We start from the raw sequence: 23,291 nt of genomic DNA, 5'->3' as shown, positions 1-23,291 counted from the left end.
CACAAGTTTGGTCGTATGAAAGTTGAATGTTGGAAGCGCTTAGCTGCCCTATCTAATCAATCTGGTTTGCAGCCCACAACGAAGAGTGGGTAGCCCCTTGAGCAGATAGAATTTGCCTTTTATGTTTTTTGACAGCTTTGTGCTCCAGATAGATTAATCATTAAGGGAGGGTATTAAGATAATAGATAGTTTTTATTATCTCTGTTTAGTATCTAATGGTTATCTATTGTAATCTTCTATAAATAGTATAATGTTTCTAATATTTAGTTTTCTGTTTCTAGAATATAATTTTTCTTTTCTTTATGATTGTTTCTTAAGGAAACGTCGTTGAGTCTGTTATATAAATTAATCTCTTGACCATAGTTAATAACAAGCAAATATTTTCCAATTACTTCATAATAGTTTTAACCAGTGTAACTATGATCTATGCAAAGAAGTTTACAATCCCATTGATTTAGTTTCCAAAGATCTTAGTCTTGTTGCTTGCGTGAAAAGACCCACTTTCTTTGTCAGCATCCACCCTGATATGAGGAATGATTTATCCACAAGCTTGTACCATTCTTTGACTCTGCAGTACACCAAACCATATATATGAAAAAACTTCAAGGAATGCTTCTTCAATTCTTATTTGATTATGTCTACCAAACATACATTGTTTCAGAAAATGGAATTGAAGGTGTCTGAAATGACACTTTTTAAGCACTGTGTATCACTCTTCCTTATCCACACTTAGTGACAAAGGAAGAATCAAGTTCTTTTCAAACTGTATGCGAAATCAGATCAAATGCTTATATTGCTGAAGTTAGATAGCTGCAGGAGCTATCTGCATACCTGAGATGATCACATCAGTATTGCGGTTCTCCTTCATGTTGTGTATGATTGTATTCTGGGGGACAGTTGTTTCTTATCTATATTATCCTACCCTCTTTCAGATATTGGTTCTTGGACACCATTGGTTATATCCAAGTCATGTACATGAATGGCCGTCATTCATTGAAGAAACCTAACTGCTGCAGATTGAAGAGCTACATCATATTTAGCGTTGCCAAATTCATAACTGTTGAAGTCGTGCCTATTGATGTATTCACTTTGGTCTCTTGGTATTGTTCATTAAGAGAATATAAAGAGCCTTCGAAATGATTCATTCTTGTAACTGCTGTTATTTCATGTATTGTGGAAAGTTGTAAGTTTTTATTGTAATCTCTTTGTATGGAGTGTTATAATCTCTTGAATATGAAATGACACTTAGTGGCATTTGTCATCAGTTCATACACACGAGAGTTAGAGATCAAGATGTTGGTTATTCTTGTTCTACCGTTTTTCTAAATATTGGCAGACATTCATGGGTTATGTAATCTTGATGAAAAGAGTGTCGTCTTTTATTGGGATATTGATGATTATTATTTATAGAGAATAGTACCATCGAGGCTGTCTAAGTATGTATTAGCGGGAGATAGTGTGAAGGTTGTTTTATTATTAACTCTATACACGACACTCATTCAGTATGTAGTTGCAAATTCATTATTTTGTAAGAGTTCTGTTGATTCATTATTTGTATAAAAGCTCTACTGTTTGTGAGCTGTGTTCTGAGACTTTGTTAGTTTTATTCAATAAAGCAGTACTTTTTGGTGATTGGGTTTTTCCCAGGGCATCTCTAGTGTTCTTGTGTTTTTCATTTATCTGTTCTTTAGTTTTATGCAATTTTGGATCTAAATTTAACATGCTATCAGAGCAGGTTCAACACAAGATCAAGAACTAGATCCATTTTAGTAGTGCCACCCTCCCCCACCGTCCACCCTTGACTAGCACTCTCTAGTGTCCCATGCCTCCACTCTTTAGGATATCCCTGGCTAGCTGCCCTTTCATCCTACCCCCACCGCCCCACTACCATCTTTACTCCATCCACTGTTTATGAGGCTGTCAAATTCATGAGATGCAACAAAGCTACCGATGAACAAGGATTCCAAGTAGAGCTTTCTAAGTTCGCTATTTTGATTTTGTGCTCCTTTCTTCAAATGCTTTATAGTAGATTGGTTTTCACTGGGTTCCCTCATTCATGGTCGAGACATGTGATTTATCTAATCTACAAGTCCAGGTTGGTTTTGGATCCTGACAATTACAAGACCATTATGCTTGGGCATACCTTGCTAAGCTCTATGCCACATTCCTGAATACTATTATTTCTAGACAGCTTGACAAGAGATAGTGCCGTGCTAAAGGGAAAGCTGGATTCCTTATTGACTTCCAGACTATGGATCACATATTGACAGTGCGGGCTATCATTGAAGAGGCTTGACATTGTTCATATTTGGCGGGATATATCCAACAACACTATGCACTTCAACAAAGTATGGTTATTGTCAAATCAATAGTAGTCTTCGAAGTATCAAAGTTAATTATTATCAGGGATTGCAAAATGTTATGGTTGTGAATTGGAAATAACCAACGACAACCTTAGAATAGTATGCGCATTTGCATAGTGTCCAAACACAAACAATCGAAACCTCCATCCAAGCAAAAAGCTGCTAATTACAAATATTGAGGACTAAACTAATGCTATCGGAATGAAACAAATTCAATACCGTTGGGAGTCATCTAGTTGCAACGGTATAAGAAGATAAATATCTTTGTGAAGCAAATGATTTGGTTGAGAAATAGTGATTAATGAAATATACAAACAATAAAGTTTAAAAAGCATGCTTGAGAGATTATTTCAAATGCATCAGGAGTGTTCAAATAGGTATCAGGGCTTTTCAAAATCAAGTTGTATATGATGGAAATGAACAATATGAGTATATGTGGCAACACTAATATTAATATTAATATCATTAAAAAAAGGAATCCACACAATAAGCAATTAAATTATGGAGCCAATATGATCAAAGAAAGAGATTTGAAAGAGTTGTGATTATTTACGAAAAGGTGTGATTTTAATAGAAAATACTTGTCCTAGAAACATTGCGTCTATTCATGAAAGGGTATCAAGCAAGGTATAAAGATAGGTTTTGTTTGGGAGGTAAGATGAGGGGAATGACAATGAGATATATGTGAATAGAAGAAAGTAGAACAAAGAAGTTTATGGAAGATAAAAATGAATGAGTAAAGAATAAGAAGGTAAGCAGATTGCAGCAGTAAGATATATTTGAAAAGACAAGAAAGAGTATTTTGCAGATAGAAGAATAAAAGAGTGTGAAGAGTGAGTAAAATAGAAATATGAATGAAGAATAATTGAGAGGATTAAAAAGAAAATGTATAATCAGATTGAAAATCTGATATATGTATATATAAATATCTATATGGAGAAAATAAATAGTATATTCTATTGAAGACAAACTTCAGGAAGTTGAAGAGTGAATAAATTTATAGAGATATATAATAGAGGAGATATGAAAATAAAGAGTTGTTTAATCGTCCATCATTAGTTGAGTTAGCAACATCATCACGGTAGGAGAACAATTTGTGTGTAGTGGGTCGGTGCTCATGAAGACAAGAAGTGGGATCGGTGCTTCCAGTAGGTTGGCGCTTGTGAAGTGTGGGAGTTGAAGCTTCCAGTGAGTTGGTGCTCATAAATATAGGGGTTGGAGCCTCTAATAGGTCGAAGCCTACAATACATTGTAAAAGAACAAAGTTTATATAAAAGCATTTATTGTCGTGGTTTGCTCCCGCATTGGGTTTCCATGTAAGCATTGTGTTACTGTGTTCATGTGCATAATTATTGGTTTCAACATTTAAAGTTATTAAAGCAATTGTTTGAATAAAAAGTTTTAAATTGGCAAAGTTGTTACTATATTGATTCAGCCCCCCTCTCAATATAATCGTGTGCTCTCCATGGAGACTCGTGATGGGATTATTGTGCGTCCCTTCTACTTGAGTTGACGCCAGAGTTAGGCCCCCTACATCTCTTTAGGGTCTTTTGGAGTCAGTTCCCATAGACTTCGGTGTGAGACAAATTACCATTTGACTAGAGATGACTTGATTTATTGCCTTTGCACTTTGTCTGAGATAGAGACTGAGATCCATTTCATCTTCCGGTGCCCCATTTATTATGAGATCAAAGGCAGGTTCCATTGCTAATTCAAAGATTGTAGATCCCTTTCGGCCTTTTTCAGTTATTCCGACCAGCAACGTTTAGCACTACAGCTCAGTGATCTCACTTTACAGTGTATGTTTCCTTAGAGCTAGGCCTCAAATCAGCTCCATCACTACCTTTTTCTCGCCCATGTCCCCCTCCAGGGGCATGAAGCAACCGCTTGCTAGACCCATCTCTTGGCACACCAGATTTATTAAACCTCATTGTGGATTCACCAGACAACAACACCCTATCTCTAGTGTTACTTAGAGATGGACCCGGACCCCTGGTTACCTTGGGCCTTATCCTTAGGTGTTGGATTTCTTTTTATCAAGAAGGGATATTTAGTTCTTCTCTTGTTTTTTGTTGTTACCTTCTATTTTCTTTCTTGTTCGCTCTTTCTTAGACACCATTTGGTGCTCCTATTGGGTTGATTTTCTTCTGTGTCGTATCTTCCACTCCCTTAGACCCTTTGTTGGTCTCTTGTTGGACATTAATATCATTATCTTATCTTATCTTAGGCTCTTTATGTTTGTGGTCCTTTTACAAAGTGATTGCTAGATCATTATGAATTATTTGTGAGTGAAGGAAAAAACAAAAGAATGCACCTGCTAGTCATGTAGGCTAAATGAATTCATGATGTGCCCCATCATCAATTCCAATCTTACCTGAAAGTGAGTCATCAACTGAGTCATTGGTTGTTGATTTCCCATTGCCTTAGCCCTCCTAAAAGTATTCTAGGATTCGTCATGATGTAGCTTGGTGAGAAGGGATTATTAGAATATAAGTCATTTGAACAAAGGAGAATTAATTGTTTGGAAAGGCATCAATGATCTATGTTGGTAGCTGCTCCACTCTTAGTTGTTCCTTGCTGGAAACTTCATCATTCCAATCAAGACTGATCAAGCATCCGGAATTAGTTTTGAAATCAACTTCCCCGAGTTTGTATTTTGGATACGAGGAATGTAAGAGCTCCATTGGCTCTGACAAGAATTATGCTGGAGAAATGTGCTTTGTTTTTTTTTTTTTGAATTTTGTGATTTTTTTTGTTTTTGGATCTATATGATATATTTTTTTGAATTTCAAAACAATAGTAATGCTTATACAAGATAGAAAGTTTAAACTAAAATGGTTGTTGATATAGAATTGCAATTGCAATTATAATGAAGGCGATTATTACACTCATAGACAAGCAATGTATCCAAGGACCTCTATATGCCCTTGGCAATTGATATAATGCAGCCAAATTCCTTGAAATCCCCAAAAAAACTCAGTAAATGGTAGCCAGTTGAGCAACGCAGCCTATTCTAGGTAAGCAGTGCTTTCTAGAAACCCTCACATCAACACTAAATGTAGTCCGTTCCCATGTGCATTCAAACGCAGGTCTGAATGATTGATCCACAGCTCCTTAGATGCCTCAAAGTAATAGTTTCAATGCAAGATATGATGGCATGGGAGGATGTCCAAACCAGTAATAAATCTCAGCAGATTTATAGATTGATATGGTATACTTGAGCACTAAATCATCAAGCCCAAATGTAGAATAAATTCTCAGAATCAGAAGCACAATTTGCTGTGCGTTTTAACAGCTCAAAGTGCCAACCAAAATGAAAGAATCAGGCCTCTCAAAAGTCAATGCCAAAGCCCTCAAGCAGCTTACAAAATTAATAAAATGCATAAGTTAAGATATGGTTCGATTTCCTCATGAAGTGCTTTTTATAATTCAAATGAAACTTGGCTTCTCATTCCCATCCAATGCCCAATAGTTTCTTGGTTACATTTCTTGCTTAAGAGTCTTCAAACCACACACCATCACATTATAAAGAAGCCTGATGAGTTATTCATTAAGTGTATAACCTAATAAAATAACTTACAATATATTATTTAACAATGAAGCTCAATCAACCACTGAAAAAGTCAAGTCACTAGGTGCCTCAATTGCTTTGCTAAAAATAGTAATTGAGCAAGAACTAAGTTACTATAAATAAAAAGTCACTAAATTGAGACCCTCAAAACATTGTGTCAGCTCACAAGGGTTATGATGACGAGTTGACATCGCCAACCTACTGGAACTTGCTAATTGGGGACATTATAGTCCACCCTCCCCAAGATTGCTTGTCCTCAAGTAATCATAGTCTGGGGTGCTGAAGTATATCCTCAGGGTCTTAAGTGGCACCTTTATCTAAAAGACCCTGCCACTTCACCATAAACTCTCTAATGATCCACTGATGCAAATGCCTCTCTGTGGTATCCAATATAGCCTCAAGGATCAACTCTAATCTCCCCTCAGCATCTAATGGGGGTAAAGTAGAATATGGGGCGTCTGCCCAATGCCTTCTTAAGGCATGATGGTAGTATGATACACTAAACACATTATGAACTTTGTTGTCCATTGGCCAATTAAGCTCATAGGCTACCTCACCCACATGTCTAACCACATGGAAGGGACCATAATAGCTGGGCTTGAGCTTCTTCATTGCACTCTTTGATGGAGGAGCATCCAATGGTGTAAAGGCAATCCTGTATCACTCAAAAATATGTTTAGTGATAGTTTTTGTTTTATGTGTTTGCTTTCCTGGATACTCATTTTGGCCAAATAGAGATTCCAACTCTTTAATTTCCATTATTACTTTTCTAGGTTAGTGTTTTGGTGCACCTTGGGATACGTATAAGTGCAAAAAATGGGTTATTTTTTTATAGAGCCATAATTATGAAGAGTTAGAGGGTGTGTATTGGAGGGAAGATATTCAAGCACTCCAGAAAAAGAATCAGGTCAAATGTTTCATGGTTTGAAAGTATTGTAGTTTTAAGTTGCTTGGAGACCTCTTAAAAATGCTTTGGAGTCCAGTTTGAGGCACTAGATGACTTCGTACAACCCTGAAAAAGGGGGGGCAGTTGTGTCTCTATTCATCTAAGGAACGTGGCTCTATTCGGGACCGTTTTCAGCTAATTCTTGCCAAAATGAGCAAGAATTAGCAATGTACGGCTGAGAAAAAGAGTCTTAAAGATGCATGCGTGAGAAAGCAGAAGCTGATTAAGGAACCAAGAAGGGCTGTAGTACTTTGAGACTAGAAGAAAAGGAGTAAGAGCCTTGCAGCAGTAGAGCAAGACAAATTTAGGGTGCAAGATTCGTACGGACAAGAGAAGAAATTTGTAGCAGGTGAATGATGCAGAGGATGTAGCCGTGCAGCAAAAAGAAATAGAGGAAGGAGCAAAACAAAAAAGAAAAAGGAAAAAAAGAAAAAACAAAGAACGATGATAGATTGAAACAGTTCGGAATGAGTAATGCATGATGCCAAAGGGAAATAAGCAGTTGCCCTAGGACCCTGTGGGGGTGCTTCCCCTCGACCTTGCTAGTCGATGTGGATATCAGTCATGGGAAGTGTGACCAGTTGATGAGATTTGGAGCTGTTGCAGGCATAGTTTTCTAGAGATGAAAAGATCAACGGAGCAAGCCTTTCAATAGGGGTGATACGCTTTGAGGCACTTGGAGTAGGTGTTGGACGTGAAGATGTCTTGGTGGATGCATAGAGAGCTCAAGAGGAGCTGATCATCCAGTTGAAGGCAGTTTAGCGACACTTGACTGAGGGTACTTAGAGTTGGAAACAGAGAAAGCGACACGGGTGGCTATCAAGGTCAGCTAAGGAGATAGTATTGTGTTAGTAGAGGCTACAGATGCAACGTGGTTTGGAGACCAGTTTGGTGCAGGCATGGGATGAATGTGAAAGTGATGTGATAGAAACAGATCTATCTTGTTGTAATTAATCAGTTAATGTATTTTGTTGTTAATTTGTCTCAAATATTTTGTAATTGTCGTCTGAAGACAACTTTTTCTTTTGGGGGGGTTGATGTTGTCAGTAAAATGTATAGTGTAGCTGACGGGTAGAGTAGTATCCGAACGGGCGTGTGATGCTTGAGTCACCCCTTTGGAAAGGTATATGTACACGTCCGAGATGGACTTTGGAATCATCGTTGTAATCATTGTGGTGATCATTGTAGTCATTGATGAATAAAGTATTTGTTTTGCGTTGAATCATGCTATACTTTGTGTTAAGTTCTTACCCTGTACGGTAAACAACTATCATTTGCTTGAAGAAAATGGGGTCGAAACCCATTAAGGTAAAGTGGGCAAAAGATTTTGATCCAGTTGGTCCAATCGGTCTAAGGATTGGGATGAGGGGTAAAAAGAAGGACAACATGGAATCTTCGACAACTACTATTCCAAAGCTCACCATCATGGGTGACAATGACAAGGGACGTGTACTTGAGGTGAAGGCCACTGAACCTCAAAAGGCTTACATTATCCTTAGTGATGAAGAGCTTCCACCTCAACCAAGGAAGTGCTCACCATAGAAATCTCCTCCAGAAGTCTTGGTTGCGGCTGTTGTTTCTAATTCTGTACTAGCCTTAAACGAGTTAATAGATTCACCCTTGCATGCTGCTATGGATACTTTTCCTTCTGAGCAGGCACCATTCCATGAGGATTTGACTCCATTCATACTGACCAAGCCCATCTTTTCGGTTACCCTTGCTATCTTAATAGTGGAGTAGTATTAGAACTTTGAGAGCATGTTCAATGCATTTACCATGTCTATCCCATGTTGTCGGTAAATTCTATATTGTAGTCGACGGGTAAAATAGTATCTGAATGGGTGCATGACAGTTGAGTTACCCCTTTGGGAAAGTATATGTACACCGTTTTGTAGGGACTTTGGGACATCATGGTAATGAGTATAATTATATTGTAAGCATTGAAGTGCATATTGCATATATGAATAAAGTATTTGTTCTGTGTTATATCTTGCTATACTACATGCGATAAGTATCCTTTTACCCTGTATGGTAAACATCCCAAATGTTGTGGTTCCCTCTATGGAATTGATGAATACTTTGTTAACATTGTTTGAGCAGTTTATTGCAGAGGCCACATATAGTAGCCCGACTCTAGTGATGGTTATGTTTGAAGCTCCTCCTATTGTAGCTATAGTTGCACAGACTGATCCTGTGTCCACTCTAGCTACTACTATTGCCACATGATCTTCATCTTTCACTCTTCCTCCTTGGCTCACTGCAATTATTCAAAAGAGGAAGGAGGAACTCCCACCTGAAGATCATGATTCTAGTGTGGTTGCAAAGGCCAAGATTTCCTAGACAAAGAAGACTAAAGTGGCATCAAGGATCATGGCGAGTGTTGATAACCCCAACTATGTAGAGGTAGCTAAGACTCTTGTTGAAAAATCAGTAGAGCTGATGCAAACCAGTGATTATAAGTTCACTACCATTGAATTTGTTAAACAATCTCACCTGACTTGCCAACAAGATGCTTATGATGCTTTTAGTGCGCACACTCAAAAAGAATGATAAGTTGCGAGAAAGGAAGAACAACCTCAAGTTGGAGAATGACAGATTGTAGGATATCATTGAAAAGATGTAGGCTTCTTCTTTGACAACTGAGTCTTCAGAGCATGCAGTACAGAGTGCAAAAGAGGCCAAGGCAATGGACAACTGGTATGATCTTTTGGTGACCCAAGGGATAGATGTGATCAAAGATAGCTTCTAGATATTCAGACATGGAACAGACATTGCAGCAAGGTTGAAAGAACTTTGTTCATCTCATCAAGAACTTAAGTCTCTTCATATGGATTGGAACATGTGGACCATGAGTCAAGTTGACTTAGATGTTTTGCGTGATTGTGGTGTTTTCTCTTTAGTTGAGATGTACAACAACACCTTGCATCTAATGGAAAACATGGAGAAAATATTGCAAGGCCTAGTGGTTGAAGGCAAGGCAAGAGTGAAATGTTTACAAGAACAAGAGCATGTGATTACAATTTTGAACAGATGACATTTGTGATCACCCTTGAAGATGGAGAACTTGTTGATGAGGGAGTTCTTGTAACAAAGTTTGAGGAAGTTATTCATCTACAACTTTCGGTGAAGGACTTTGATTTTTGGAGAAATTAACACTCTCACGAGCTACAAATTCTCACTATGTGATCTCAGAGATAGGATAAAAGAGTGTAGCAAGGTTACCACAGAGAATGCAAATGTCATCTGCAAGTTATTTGTTGTTGCACAAAGCACATGAGAACATGATCCAACAATTCTACTAGAGTCGTTGCAGAAATTCAGCAAAGTCGTAGTCACGTTGTGATGATCCCTATAAGTTCTTAAGGGCACTTTTGTTCTTTCTCATGCTTGTTAGAAGTAGGATAGTGTTGATAGATTGTACGTAGAAGCAATTGAAGTTTGTAAATAAAGGAAACCTACACTTGTATGCATGCTTCATGTAATCAAGTTGGAATAGCATTAGGCATGCAACTTAGAATAAGTAAAAGTTAGTTAGGAGTTTGTTAGAAGAATAAGTGAAGGTGGTTAATGTTTCCCTTTTTCTCTCCACCTTTCTCTCTCTTCTTCTCCTATATAAGGAGAGAGCTCATTGTAAATAAGGATCTTTTGCTTTATACAAGAAGGCTATGCTTGTGAGAAAACCTTGTGTTTCTAGATAAAATATTATGAATTGAATAGAGAAACAGGTTTTCCCAAACTTTGTGTTGTGAGGCTTGGAATTGATCATTGTTTTCTTATCTTGCATTGATCTATTTATCTTTGTTCCATTTTATAATCATCTTTGTGAAGCATTAGAGCATTTGGTTTTGTTTCTTGAAGTGTTTGAGCTTCTGGAAATGGGATTGCTATAGTTTAGTATTGATTGCAAGTACCAAGGGTTAAATACTTTGTGCTATTTCAAATTGGATAGTTTGAAAAAGGCCTTGTGCATTGTTAGCTATTCACCTTTTATTCAAAAATAATTGATCATAAGAGGTTTTGGGTTTTTATTATCAATCACACCATTTAAGTTATAACTTCTGTCTTAAAGTTGTTCTTATGTCAAATTCTAAGCCACTGGTATTATCGTAGTAGTAGATACCTTTTGTTGATTTACGAACAGTAGTTGTTAGAGCAAAATCGTTCCTGAAAAAAGAGGAATTGAGTCAAAAAACCGTCCATTTGTCGATTCCAATTAGGTTTCTATTGTAGCCACCTATGATAAGAAGGGAGCCTCACCTATTGCTAAGAGGAGAGATTTATCTCACTAAACAATTGTCTAAAGTTTCCATTTTGTAAGTTGTAGTCATATTAACTTACAAACGTTTTTGTCAATACCTATTAATGCTGAATAAAACCACTAGATTTATAGAATATAGTGATGCACAATGGTTTAGTTTCACCCACAAAAGGCTAACCAATCACCCTACACAACTACCATAGATCTTACCTGATTTAGAAATTTGCTTCCTTCACCTTATGTCCCTACTTGATCTCCTTTCAATTAGGATTAACAATTCACATCATCTATGTGACAAAACCAATCAAGCTTGCTCTCTAGGGCTTAACCATTTTGAGGATCAATAACTCAAGTTTGGTTGTAACAACTCTTAGGCTTTAGGAGTGGATCTAAGAGTCTTTTCCCAACTTATCTCCTATGTTCTAAAGCCTTTCAACACTAATGAAGGTTCTATTCATCAATTTGAACTGAATTTTTCAATTAGGCCTATTTATCCTATTAGATTTGCCAATCGGGAAAATGAAGCATAACTTCACAAACTTCCAAAAGACTCTGAAAACAAAAATACGTTTTGAATACCCCTTTTCCTTCTCTATAAGATTCCAAAGTCTCAGACTCTGCTTCTTTCATATCACAACCCAACTATATACTAGGGTCATTAACCCTTATTGGGCTAAATAAAGGTACTCTACTTACCAAGTGTGATCTCATCAATCTGACCTCATGATCATTTTTGAGAGACCTCAAAACATTGGGCTCAAAACTACAAAAATACCCAATTTACCATTGTCCTACCATCTAGGAATGACCTTACAATTTGGTTTATTTGATTACAACATGAGATAAAACATCCTATGCTATTATGGCATCTTCAAGGTGCTTCTTCTTGTGTCTTAGGACCACGCTTCTTCATTTGCTCTTCATCCATCCAAATGGCTTCAGTTTCAGGAAGTCCTTTTCACTTGACCGAGTATTGTTTTTACTCCCTTTGTCTAGTCTTGTGGACAATCTTTGTGTCAATTCTCCTTCCAGGCTTCAATGGTTCTTTCCTTGGAAATTCCTTCAACTCATCTGCATTTTCCTACAAAAATTCACCTGAATGCACATCACCTTAAAAAAGGGTTAGGTCTGCAACATTAAATATAGGAGGTAGACCAATTTCAGAGGGTAATTGCAATTCATATGCATTGTTTCCAAACTTCTTCACAATCTGACAAGGACCAATCTTCCTAGGCATGAGTTTTGTGTGTTTGCCCTTAGGTAATCCTTCTTTAAATTTGCCCATATGAAATCTGCACCGTCAAATTGCACATCCTTCTCCACTTTTTCTCTGTGGTCTTTTGGAGCTGTAACCCTACCTTGTCATGCAATTCTTTTCTTCCTGCAACAAACCCTTCTCCATGAGCACCAACGTTATCCAAAGAAGACAAGTTTAGGGTTTATACAAAAACAATGAATTACCTCTATTAGGGCCGTTTTTGGGTCTAGTGGTTGAAAAATAATAAAGAAAGTTTTATTGGAACATGTTTTAAGTGAATTGTTTCACTTTACTAAGTTTCTTTTTAGTTTCTTCTTGGCCTGCATGTCTAGGTGTCTGTGGATGCTCCTGGGTGTGCTAAGAATCTCTTTCTTTTTCTTGTCTGTTTCCCTCTTTGAGATTAGACTGGAAAGCCATGTGCTTAGGCACATAATACTATATTTGATAGATCATCTTCAAGTTATTCTGTCTTATTGTTGTATAGCATTTGTGCCGAAACTATTGTTTTCACATATTGCTTGTATACTACCAATGTAATTTGAGGTTTGAAGAAATAATGAATCTTTAAAGTATTGTTTTCACATATTGCTTGTATACTACCAATGTAATATCATCTTTGAAGAAATAACAAATCTTTTATAGTCTTCTAGAGCAATCACTCTGCAAACGTTTTATGGTATTTTGTCATAAAAATTAATGGTAAAATGGACAAGCTGTCATTGCTTTAATATCAGGCAGAATATGTATATTTTAAAGTCAATTAGTTTGATAGCATTTATAAAAATAATGATTTGGTGTGTTTGATCTCCTTTGAATTCTTCCTGTGTGAAGATGTATCTTAATTGGTGATTGATATTTACAGTTATGATAAATTTTTGTGTGATTTTCAGCTGGAGGACATTTATGCAAGTCTATATCTGGTTAAGTGTGACATTGCACTTTCTAGAGCAAAGCATCGCCTAGGTGAAAAGCAGAGTAAAACAACAAAGTTCTGCAGTGGCATATGTTTGTTCCTTGTTTTAATAATTGTCATATGGGCACCAATGTTGGTAAGCATGCGGTCCCCTGTTTTCTTAATTTTTGTCTCTCTTGGAGTTGCTAATAGAATGTCATACTTTGGTGAATTTTTTAACAATTTGGGAAGTTTCAATTTACTGAAGTTTTGTCTTATCATGAGGATGGAATCTATGTTTGAGTAGTTAGACATGAATAATTTGCATCGGTTGGTTCCCAACTAATATACACTGAAGATATTGTGGGAATCTTAAAATTAAAAATATAAACCATTTTTAAGGGTGAAATACTTGAGTTCTAATTATGGAAGTTATGGGATTATAATGATATGATAATAGCGCTCAATAAAGACTAAAGTGTGTAATATTGGACATTTATTCCATTGCTCGAGGTGACATTCACATGAAGCACTTTGTCGAGCACTTAGTGAGCGACCTTGATTTGCATTTGTCAATGATAGGTGCAGAACCTTTGCTCCCAATTCAAAATGTAAAAGTTCTATGCTACTGATGCTAGAAAAGTGTATTGACAGTTGGCTTATTGTTTGACAATACTGTCTCATATAGCTCTTTGTCTTAATATTAAGACTAGGGCACACTTACACTTATTTCCCTATTGCCTGTTGAGACATTTACTGGGCTTGCTATTAAGCTTTTACTAAAGGAAATGAATGGTCCTAAGGTATCTGAATTCCTGGTCCTTGAAACTCTCTTTCAATGCAATACTATAAAATAATCCTGAGCACTGCAGATCTTATTATCAGAACAACAGTAAAAGTAGAATGACAGTTTTTCTGAGAACCTCCATTACAGAGAAATAAGAATATTTTCCAGCAGTTTGAGACAACATGATTAAATAATTATGATGCATTTTATGATATCCAACATACATTCCTCAAGGAAACTCAAACTTTTATGCCAATTTCCACTCCGCTCATTATGATATAATGTCAACCATACAAAGCTAGGGAAAGTATTGTGTTATTTTTGGATGTATTGTTTCAGCCAGTCTCTGGAAAGTCTTGAGCTCTGTCTCAAATGGGCCCTGCAACAATGACTTATGAGAATGCCTATATTTTTCTCCATTGGCATAGGTGTACTGAATAACCAACTTTTATTGAGGTTATTTAACCTCTTTATTTAGAACTGTCAATATGACAGAGGTTAACTTGCTCAAAAATACGTTTTTCAGATTTCCCGCTTAACTTCTCTTTTTTTAGAAGGTTAATGTTCTGATATTTCAATCTGGATATAACTGTGTAGTTTTTGAGTCAATTAATTGACCCATGTTTGATGAGTAGTGATTCATACATTAATCCATCTCTCATGAGAATAAGTGGAACACTTAGCACTCATTGGATCTCAGTGATGCTCACAGAGGTCAAGCACCAGGACTTGCCAAAAGGTCATCCATCCCAGTACTACTCCTGCTCGAGCACACTTAACCACAGAGTTTCCTTCATGGTTAAACCCACTCTAGAAAGCCCCTTAAACTCATCAAGTGATAAGTAGGAGATATTTCCACAACAAGTCAAATTATGTTATTTCTATCAGTATTTAATTGTATAGTTTTTGAGTCAAACTCATTGACCCATGTTTTATGAGTAGTGATTCATACACGAATCCATCTCTCATGAGAATAAATGGAACACTTAGCACCAATGTAACGCCAGTACTGGGGTATGTTGGGATGAGTTTCCGGGATAGGGGAAAATGGATCTCATTTTCAGGATGACGGGGGGATGGTGACTAGGGGAGGATGAGGCAGGGAGGGGTGTTGTAAAGTATACAAATAGAGCTTAAAATGCTTGTTATGAAATTATGTTTCAGTAGAGCATACCAAATTAAAATACTTGAACATACCAAAATTGCAACATGAACTAGAATCATTGAACATTCAACATAGTAACATACTACATACCCAACAGTAACATTCTAAAATGCACATTTTTAAAGCTTTCATTAACATCACATAACTTTTGACTTAGGCATCGGAGTTCACAAACTTTAAATGCTGGACAGAGCTAGAGACAAGTCAGAGGCCTTGGGTTTATAAAATCACTAAAAATATAAAAAAATGTCGACCTTTGTAAAACTCAAAGTTAGGCACAACTTTACTTGTTTTGAGTCAGAAAGATGGAATTTCTGAAAACCGTTTGAATAATACCATATGGAAATGTACACGGAAATTTGATCAAAGAGACTCTACGAGGGACTTTATTTAACATTACGATTTTTTTTGAAAATTTTGCTTGACATAGGAACCAAGGCAACACCATTGTAATTTGAAGAGCAGTTCTACTAGATACCTATTCCATTTTGTGTTGCACTGAAAGGTGCAAATTAAAATTCCATGAAAACTGACAGAGTAAAAGGCCAAAGGCTTAGTTAGATATTGACAGTCCAAATGAGGCATAGCTGTAATTAGTAATATTATTTTTTAATATTTATATTCTTACTTCGATGTCTATTGTGGGGCATTCTATCATTAAAGGTTTTGTATCCTTGGGGCCTTTTATTGTAAATGAAAACAAGGACATTTTCTAGTCCCTATTGCTGCTATAATCAAACCAATGACATTGAAAATTGGCTATTAAACTTGATAAATTACATGAGTTGCTTGAACTTATTGGTGTCGTGTATATCTAGTCTTTTAAAAAATTCAGTTTCCATGTATATAATATATACCACTTTCCAAATCCCTCCTGGAATCCATTGTTGTTGGCAAAAGTGTTAGTGCATCAGGATTAGTTAAGATGTCAGTCAGCACCCAAAAGGTGTTCCATTATGATGGACAGTTTGGTTGCACCCCTTCGGAATCTATATATGTAACTCTCCCTTGAGAGAAAAGTCATTTAGTATTATTGATTCATGTTCTATCTTGTACTTGCATATGATGTACTAAAGCATGGAAACATTAAAGAAGAATATGTCTAATTCCTGGAGCATTGCATTTATGTTTTATTTCTGTCACTGTGATATGCATTAATCTACTTTACTCTGTATGGAAAACATCCATTAAACATAATGCATTTCTCTTGAAATCTTTGTGACTCATAATAACAAGTCCCAACAAAGTTTTCTGTTAATCTTGCCCTCCTTAAGATGAACAAGTCAAACTGCAGGGATTAAGTGAGAATATGCTTATTTCTTCTTTTGTTTGTTTATATTTGCGTGATGAATGACTATTTCATTTGTTTCTGTTTGCAGATGTATAGCAGTGGCAATCCTACTAATATTGCAAATCCCATTAGAGATGTGAGCACACAAATTGATATCAGAACAGGAGGTGGTAGATTGACACTTTACCAAAATACTCTTTGTCAGTGCCTTTTATGGGAGGAACTCTTAGCAGCAGGATATAACCTTGACCCTTGGGAATATCTGAAATCATATAATATTAAAGATATCCAGCTAATTTGTTGTCGGGCTGAATCAAACATGCTTTGGTTGGTTCCACCTCCAGCAGTTGAGAGTTTAATGGAATCCATTGACAAGGATATTTCAATCACATTTTCATGGGAATTTACAAGAGACAGGCCAAAAGGAAAAGAAGCCGTGAGGTACAATCCAAGTCAACCTGCTGATTCTTTTGGCTTGGTAGATGTTCTGAATGGTACAAGCGATGTTGTAAAAATATTTAAGATTTATCCAAGATATCTCCGTGTCACTGGATCTGGAGAAGTACATGAATTGGAGCAAGTTGTATGTTGCTTCTTGTGCCCTTTTTCTTGTCCTGGATTAGATAAATAATTGAATGATTTCTTTACGATTTAGTAATTTATTGTTTTAGATAAATATTACACGATAAGATTCTCATTTTACCATTCAAATTTCAATTGTTTCTTTGAATTATCCTGTTGGATGTAGACGGAAACTGTCAATGGGTTTTTGGTTATGAATCAAGGGCAGACAACTTGGTGGTCCTTTCATCCTGATAATGCATCAGATATAGAAGGGTGCGGCAGTTTCACTGGCCCATCTGTAATAGTTGTCTCTGAAGAAACCCCGCGTATGTTCTTTTATTCATCTTTATGCTGTTGCTATCATAATATTAATGTTTACATCATTAAGATATGGTTATTTGAAGTATAGACAATTGTAGCTTTTCTTTATTTCAATACAAGTAAACCTAAAAAGTACATTTGATCTCTTGACAGAAGGATTTATTGGTGACACCCTTAGCAAGTTCAGCATCTGGAGTCTGTATATAACATTTGTACTGGCTGTTGGCCGTTTCATCAGATTGCAGTGTTCAGATCTGAGGATGCGGATTCCTTTTGAAAACTTTCCATCATGTGACAGGTAATGCATTTCTCTTTCCTGTTCCATGAAAAGAGCTTCTTGCAAGGATAACTTTACTGGCTAATATTCGCCAGTTGGCTAATCTCACTAATCGGGGACCCTTGATTTGGCTATTTTTTTTTGCACTTTTGAGGTGTCCACATCGCCTACACTTTATCAAAATTGGGTCCCATGCTTAGGCTAATTGCCAATAATAATACAAAAGTATTTATATTTTAGTGATGACTTCGTCAATGGAATCTAATTTTCTACGTAGTAAATTAAATATTTTCACCTACAATTTTCAAGGCCTGTCTTAATTGATGGTCATATTCGCTAGTATTTGGTAAAAAATTCAGTTACACTACAGATTAAGTATGTAGATTTGACATGTCTCTATTTTGAAGACTTTTCATGAAACTTTTTATCCTTTCTCACTTTGCCGCAAATAGATTTGATTGGGGACACATGTCTTTACTTTGGGAATTTTCATTAAAACTTGGTATCCTTTTAAAAGCTTTACTTTTAATAGGATTTAGGCCATTGATTTAGGATCATCGGTTAAAACTTAAAAACAATAGGGGTGCTTCCTGCAAACCACCATTGAATAATTTGGAGGGACTCCATAATGATAAAAGTGGGCTAAATTTAACCTTTGATAATTAATTAGGCTCCATATAACAACAACAATAATAAAATCATTATTTCTAGGTATGTGTACTTTTTTCCATGATTTTTATCAATAATGAAAGATTCGCTAGAATTTTATAGAATTTTCATATGATTGAAAAATAATCGCCAATAAAGTTAAAAAAATTCTTAAAAATAAAAATTCGCCAATAGAAATTAATTTTTTCCCCCTGAACTAATGTTCGATTCATCAAAATTATATATTTTTTCCGAAAGTGTTGTTTCTTTAAGTTATCCCTAGCTTCTTGTACACATGATTTAGTTTACTTGTATTCCTGTTCAACAACACACCCTTTCTTAAAGGATCTTAGATATAAACATGTATCTAAATTGTTTGTTTAGCTTCTGAATTCTTTCCAAGGTTATTTCATGCACTAAAGATGCTCCATAGTTCTAACAAGGATCCTTGATTCATATTTGGATCAGAATTTGCTTACAAACTCTTTCTCTGTACTGGTGGAGAGAAGCCAGAAGTGTCATGTCAAGGCATTCCCTTACTTGAAGCAAACTGAAATGAAGAAATCATTTAGGAACAAATCAATACTGATTACTAGAGTTCTTGATAAGCATGACAACGTGGTGTCAAAATTTGGGTCCTGTCTACCATATAAAATTGCCCACACAATCTAAATGCCTTATTAGAACAGTGAAATTCAGTTTCAATTATCAAACATTATGTCGGATTTCTATTATGCCTAAAATAAGATTGTAGAGATAATTTGATGATGCTACTTACTTTTAGAGAATTAAATAATATATTATTTGGCTCTTGCGAAAGGCAATTTTTCAGGGTAGTCATTGCAGGTTGAATTTTGAACGTAGGGATATAATAACAAGCCATCTTGACAACTCAAGAAATAAACCGGCCTTGAATCCAGACAATGGTTTCTAACTTTTTGTTATATCCCCTTTTTAGGATAGTAGAAAATTTAAAGTCATATTCATAAAATATTAAAATTGAGTTTGAGAGCATGGATTAAAATTATAAGAGGTCAATTTAGTATTATAAAGTGGGCTAAAATGACAAGGGGAGATAAGACAAAAAGCCAGGAAGTGAGTTGAAGAGTCACAACTTTGTGGATTAAAAGGAGAGAGACTCATTCATTCAGGGAGGCTTGGTTTTATGATTCAGATTTCAGTTTCTCTCTTGCAAGAGTTATTCAAGAAGCTTCAGCTTTCAACCAGTGTGAGGACATAGCCCCTCGTGCCGATAGACAGTGGATACAAACCCATTGTTCGTGGAGATGTCACTTCATGTGTCTCGCATGTGCTTAGAGGTTCTTTTGTTAGTATTCCAATCCGACTGTAAAATTGTGTATGAGATTGGACTTTTCAATAATAGTTATTGTATTGCTTTTGTATAATGCAATAACATGTTTTGAGGTATTTTTTGAGAATCGTCTAATTTTATATTATTGGCTTATAATGCAACTTCGTATGATTGAGATCTGAATATAGTTTGAACAAGAAACGGGTAAATATCTACTGGGGATATTTCAATAGTATCAGAGCTTGTTTTCCTACCAGCCTGTAAGTTATAATAGAGCTAGATTTATAAAAGGGTTTACCGAGAAACATTTTATGCTGAGAGGAAATTTATAGAATTTATGAGATTGAGTTTTTGAATATACAATTATGTGGATTTGTCTTATTCTAGAAGGCCATTACAAACTAGAACGAAGAAGTTAGGCACCCTTTTGAGGTTCATGTTCTGACGCTTAAATCTTCCTAAAAGGTTTGGCAAATATTTGTGGGAATTGTTCAGCTTCACGTTTTCCAATGAGAAGATTTTATTTGCAATGTTAAATTGGGAGTGAATATATATGTATGTTTGGACTCTAAATTTGTTGTCAACAAACTTTTTAAAATATTTCTATTGGTGCTCTATTGTTTACTCAGAAGCCTTTGGTTTAAACAGTGGAATCGCATGTAAGCTATTTTGTAGTGGCTAGATTAAAATGAGGCTAGTTACAAAGGCGTCTGTACTATGAGAAAGACTGGGCAAGAGTAACATAAGGGTGTAACACTACTCTAATACCCAGAGCCACATCTGTGGAGCTCTAACCAGTATAGATCAGATATGATAGCAGGGTACAGGTATTGCTGTATGTGAGGCTATAGATGGGTAGAGTGCGGGCAATCCAACAAAGTTGGGAGGCAGTAACATCCATTGCAATTAGGCACGTTACGACCGAAAAGTGACACGGTAGATAGTCCCAACAATGCGGTCACCAAGACAGTCAAGGGGATAACGGCATCAAGTATTACATAAGCTGACCATCAATTTCACTACAAGTTTTTATCTTTAGGTAGGAGTGTGCCATAGTTGATTGAGAAGATAGCATGATTTGGCTTCAATTCCAAGGGTGTAAGGAGGTCACTAGCCACTCCCCAACTTGCAGATCGATCCCAACAATAGACACGGGAAGTAGTGGCAGAGGAAAGGTTGTTTAGGAGTCTAAGTCATTTACTGAACAGGTCGACTGAACACCCATTGAGATTTGCTCCTTCGGGGCTTCATCCAGGAGTGGGCAAGTAAGCAATAAAGAGACTTATCAATTGTGACTAACGTTTTTGAAGACTTGAAGTTCATGGCTATTATCATAATTTCATTTCTCTATAGTCAGGACAAATAATTGTCATTGCTACTTATTAAAGCGGGAACTCTTGCATTGTGTTTTTCCAAAGAAAACTGAATGTATCGAACAACTACAATGTAATGGCGGGAAACAAAGCTTTAGTGTAATGAAAATTCTCAACCTTCTTCCTGGATAGGTGTTTCTCGCGTAGAAATGAGTATTGGCGGAGAAGTTTGTGAAGACGTTGCCTTCTTCCTGGATAGGTGTTTCTCGCGTAGAAATGAGTATTGGCGGAGAAGTTTGTGAAGACGTTGCCTTCGTTAGATTTCGATGGGCCTAGTCTTGTCATGCAGATGATGTAAAGCTACAGAAATACAAGATAGTGTAAATCAATATATGGAATACCATCCTGGAAATTTGATTTTATATTCCAATGTGTCGTGAATAAGCTTGTTCGTAAAAGTCCGTCTTGGGATTTATGCCAATCATGACTGGGATTAATATTAAAGTAGGGAGTTGTAACAACAGTGGCAATTTTATAGTTATCTTTTATGTCCTACGGGAAGATTGACTAGTGTTGACATACTTTGGTGGTATCAACAAAACATTGGGGACAGGTAACGTCTGGTGTTTGCATGCACAGAGCTCTGACGCTTGAATAAATAGAACAAACGGTCATGAGTGAAGGATTAAAGATTTATTTTGAATGGAGGACTCGAATGTTTGGAATGGTTCTTACCTATTTACAAGCTATATCACACAGGATGACAATGATGAAGTAGTGCTTGTCATGATCTTCTAGTGTTCCCATGTCATAACTATTCAGGTGCCTTCATTGATATTCAAAGGCTTAGCCTTTGCCGTGCGAACTACCCCTAATACAGAGTACAAGGAAGTCACCATATTTTGAAGTCTTTTGTTAACGTGAAGTGGTAGAATGACTAGATTATAGGAGAGGAAGTGACAACAGATTTTGATTAGAATCACGACAGTGGCAGATGAAGTAAAGTCTTGCAAGTATACAGAGGAGAACTGAGGAAACAGGAACTTGCTTGGTCTTAGAGACTAATAATCTAAGGATGACACCCTTCACAGGCTCAAGAATATTGAACGATAAGCCAGGTGCACTCAGGATAAGCTCATTTCAGGGTTGACCTTTGCAATTAATAGGATTGTGACCGCTATTGTGGAGCAAGAGGAAAGAGGGGTGATTTATCTTCATGTTGGAATGAGAATACAAGGGAAGGAATTGTCTGCAAAGTATTGTCGTGAATAACCTTAAAGACTAATGCGTTCCCTTTATTGTGAGGCTATTCTTTAATTTCAAAGTAGGCATTACCAGTTGATATTCATATCATGCTATGAATTAACTTTGAATGCCCAATTGTAGTTGCAAGAGTACTGCAGAAATTGAACAGGTAAGAATTCATTGTTCATAATTCTATGATATCCTGTTATTTTCCAGAAGTGCTTCTTTGTTGTAAATTGCATTGGTCACTAATTGAGTCTCAAAGAAAGTAAACAATTCAAAATCTTGTGACTATCATCACTGCAATCAAGTGTATGTTGTAAGATGGAAATTTAATGCCCCCACACTCTCATGAATTGTTTGTCAGAATTCCTACACATTTTGAGTTGGGAAGTTAGTTGAAAAATGTGCAGATAAATAAACATGCATAACATATTACATTAACATTTTACACTTGTGAGAGGGCCTGATTTGGTCCAGTTCAGTTTAAACACTGGAAAATCTGAAACACATGGTATTTTCAAAGGGTTTTAATGACACATTTAATGGTGAACAGCTAAAAAAATTTGCAAAAAGGAAAACAAGTGGGTTGGCTTTACGTACTTAGGTTGCAATTAGAACAAATGGACTCTTCAAATGATGTTCTCTCCAAATTGGAAGAGATAGAAGCCCATTTGGCCAATGTAAAGCAGGCAGATCGTAGACTCTTAAATTGGGCCTTACAACCTTCAACGGTGACCTTGGTCCAACCCAGGTTTGTGTAGCATCTAGATAAACGTCTTAACCTTGTGGTTGCTTCTTGTCATAATGAGATTTTGCGAATAACATCACCTACAACAATTTACAATGATGTGGTGTTGAAGAAAGTCTTGCAGCTGACAGCGAAGAACTTGAAGGGTTTATAGGCTAAAGGAACCCCTACGAGGCAGGAACAAATTTTCTTGACTAGTGAGACCACTAGCACACCTGATCCAGTTTGTGGGAATAGTAATGCCGAAGAGGAGGCTAAAGAAATTCAGACTAGCATAGGTAAAAATGTAGATAAGATGATTCAAGTTGTGGATAAGGAATACAAGTTTC

General features: G+C 36.4%; 1 protein-coding gene across 3 annotated transcripts in view; it reads left to right on the top strand.

Moving 5' to 3' along the window:
* The window catches only part of LOC149541281 (piezo-type mechanosensitive ion channel component), a 288,359-nt gene that overhangs the window by 248,658 nt on the left and 16,410 nt on the right, over nucleotides 1-23,291 (top strand). For all 3 annotated transcript variants that reach the window (XM_089796579.1, XM_089796580.1, XM_089796581.1), the window contains 4 exons: nucleotides 13,287-13,445; nucleotides 16,620-17,114; nucleotides 17,280-17,421; nucleotides 17,570-17,714. In XM_089796579.1, the coding sequence (XP_089652705.1) occupies nucleotides 13,287-13,445; nucleotides 16,620-17,114; nucleotides 17,280-17,421; nucleotides 17,570-17,714 (941 nt within the window). The remainder of the gene's footprint in view (nucleotides 1-13,286; nucleotides 13,446-16,619; nucleotides 17,115-17,279; nucleotides 17,422-17,569; nucleotides 17,715-23,291) is intronic.

The sequence above is a fragment of the Cupressus sempervirens genome, chromosome 8 (assembly GCF_028749045.1).
Source record: "Cupressus sempervirens isolate cs-2001-9-10 chromosome 8, ASM2874904v1, whole genome shotgun sequence".
In the NCBI taxonomy this organism is placed as follows: domain Eukaryota; kingdom Viridiplantae; phylum Streptophyta; class Pinopsida; order Cupressales; family Cupressaceae; genus Cupressus; species Cupressus sempervirens.
This window is presented reverse-complemented; position numbering and strand designations above follow the sequence as displayed.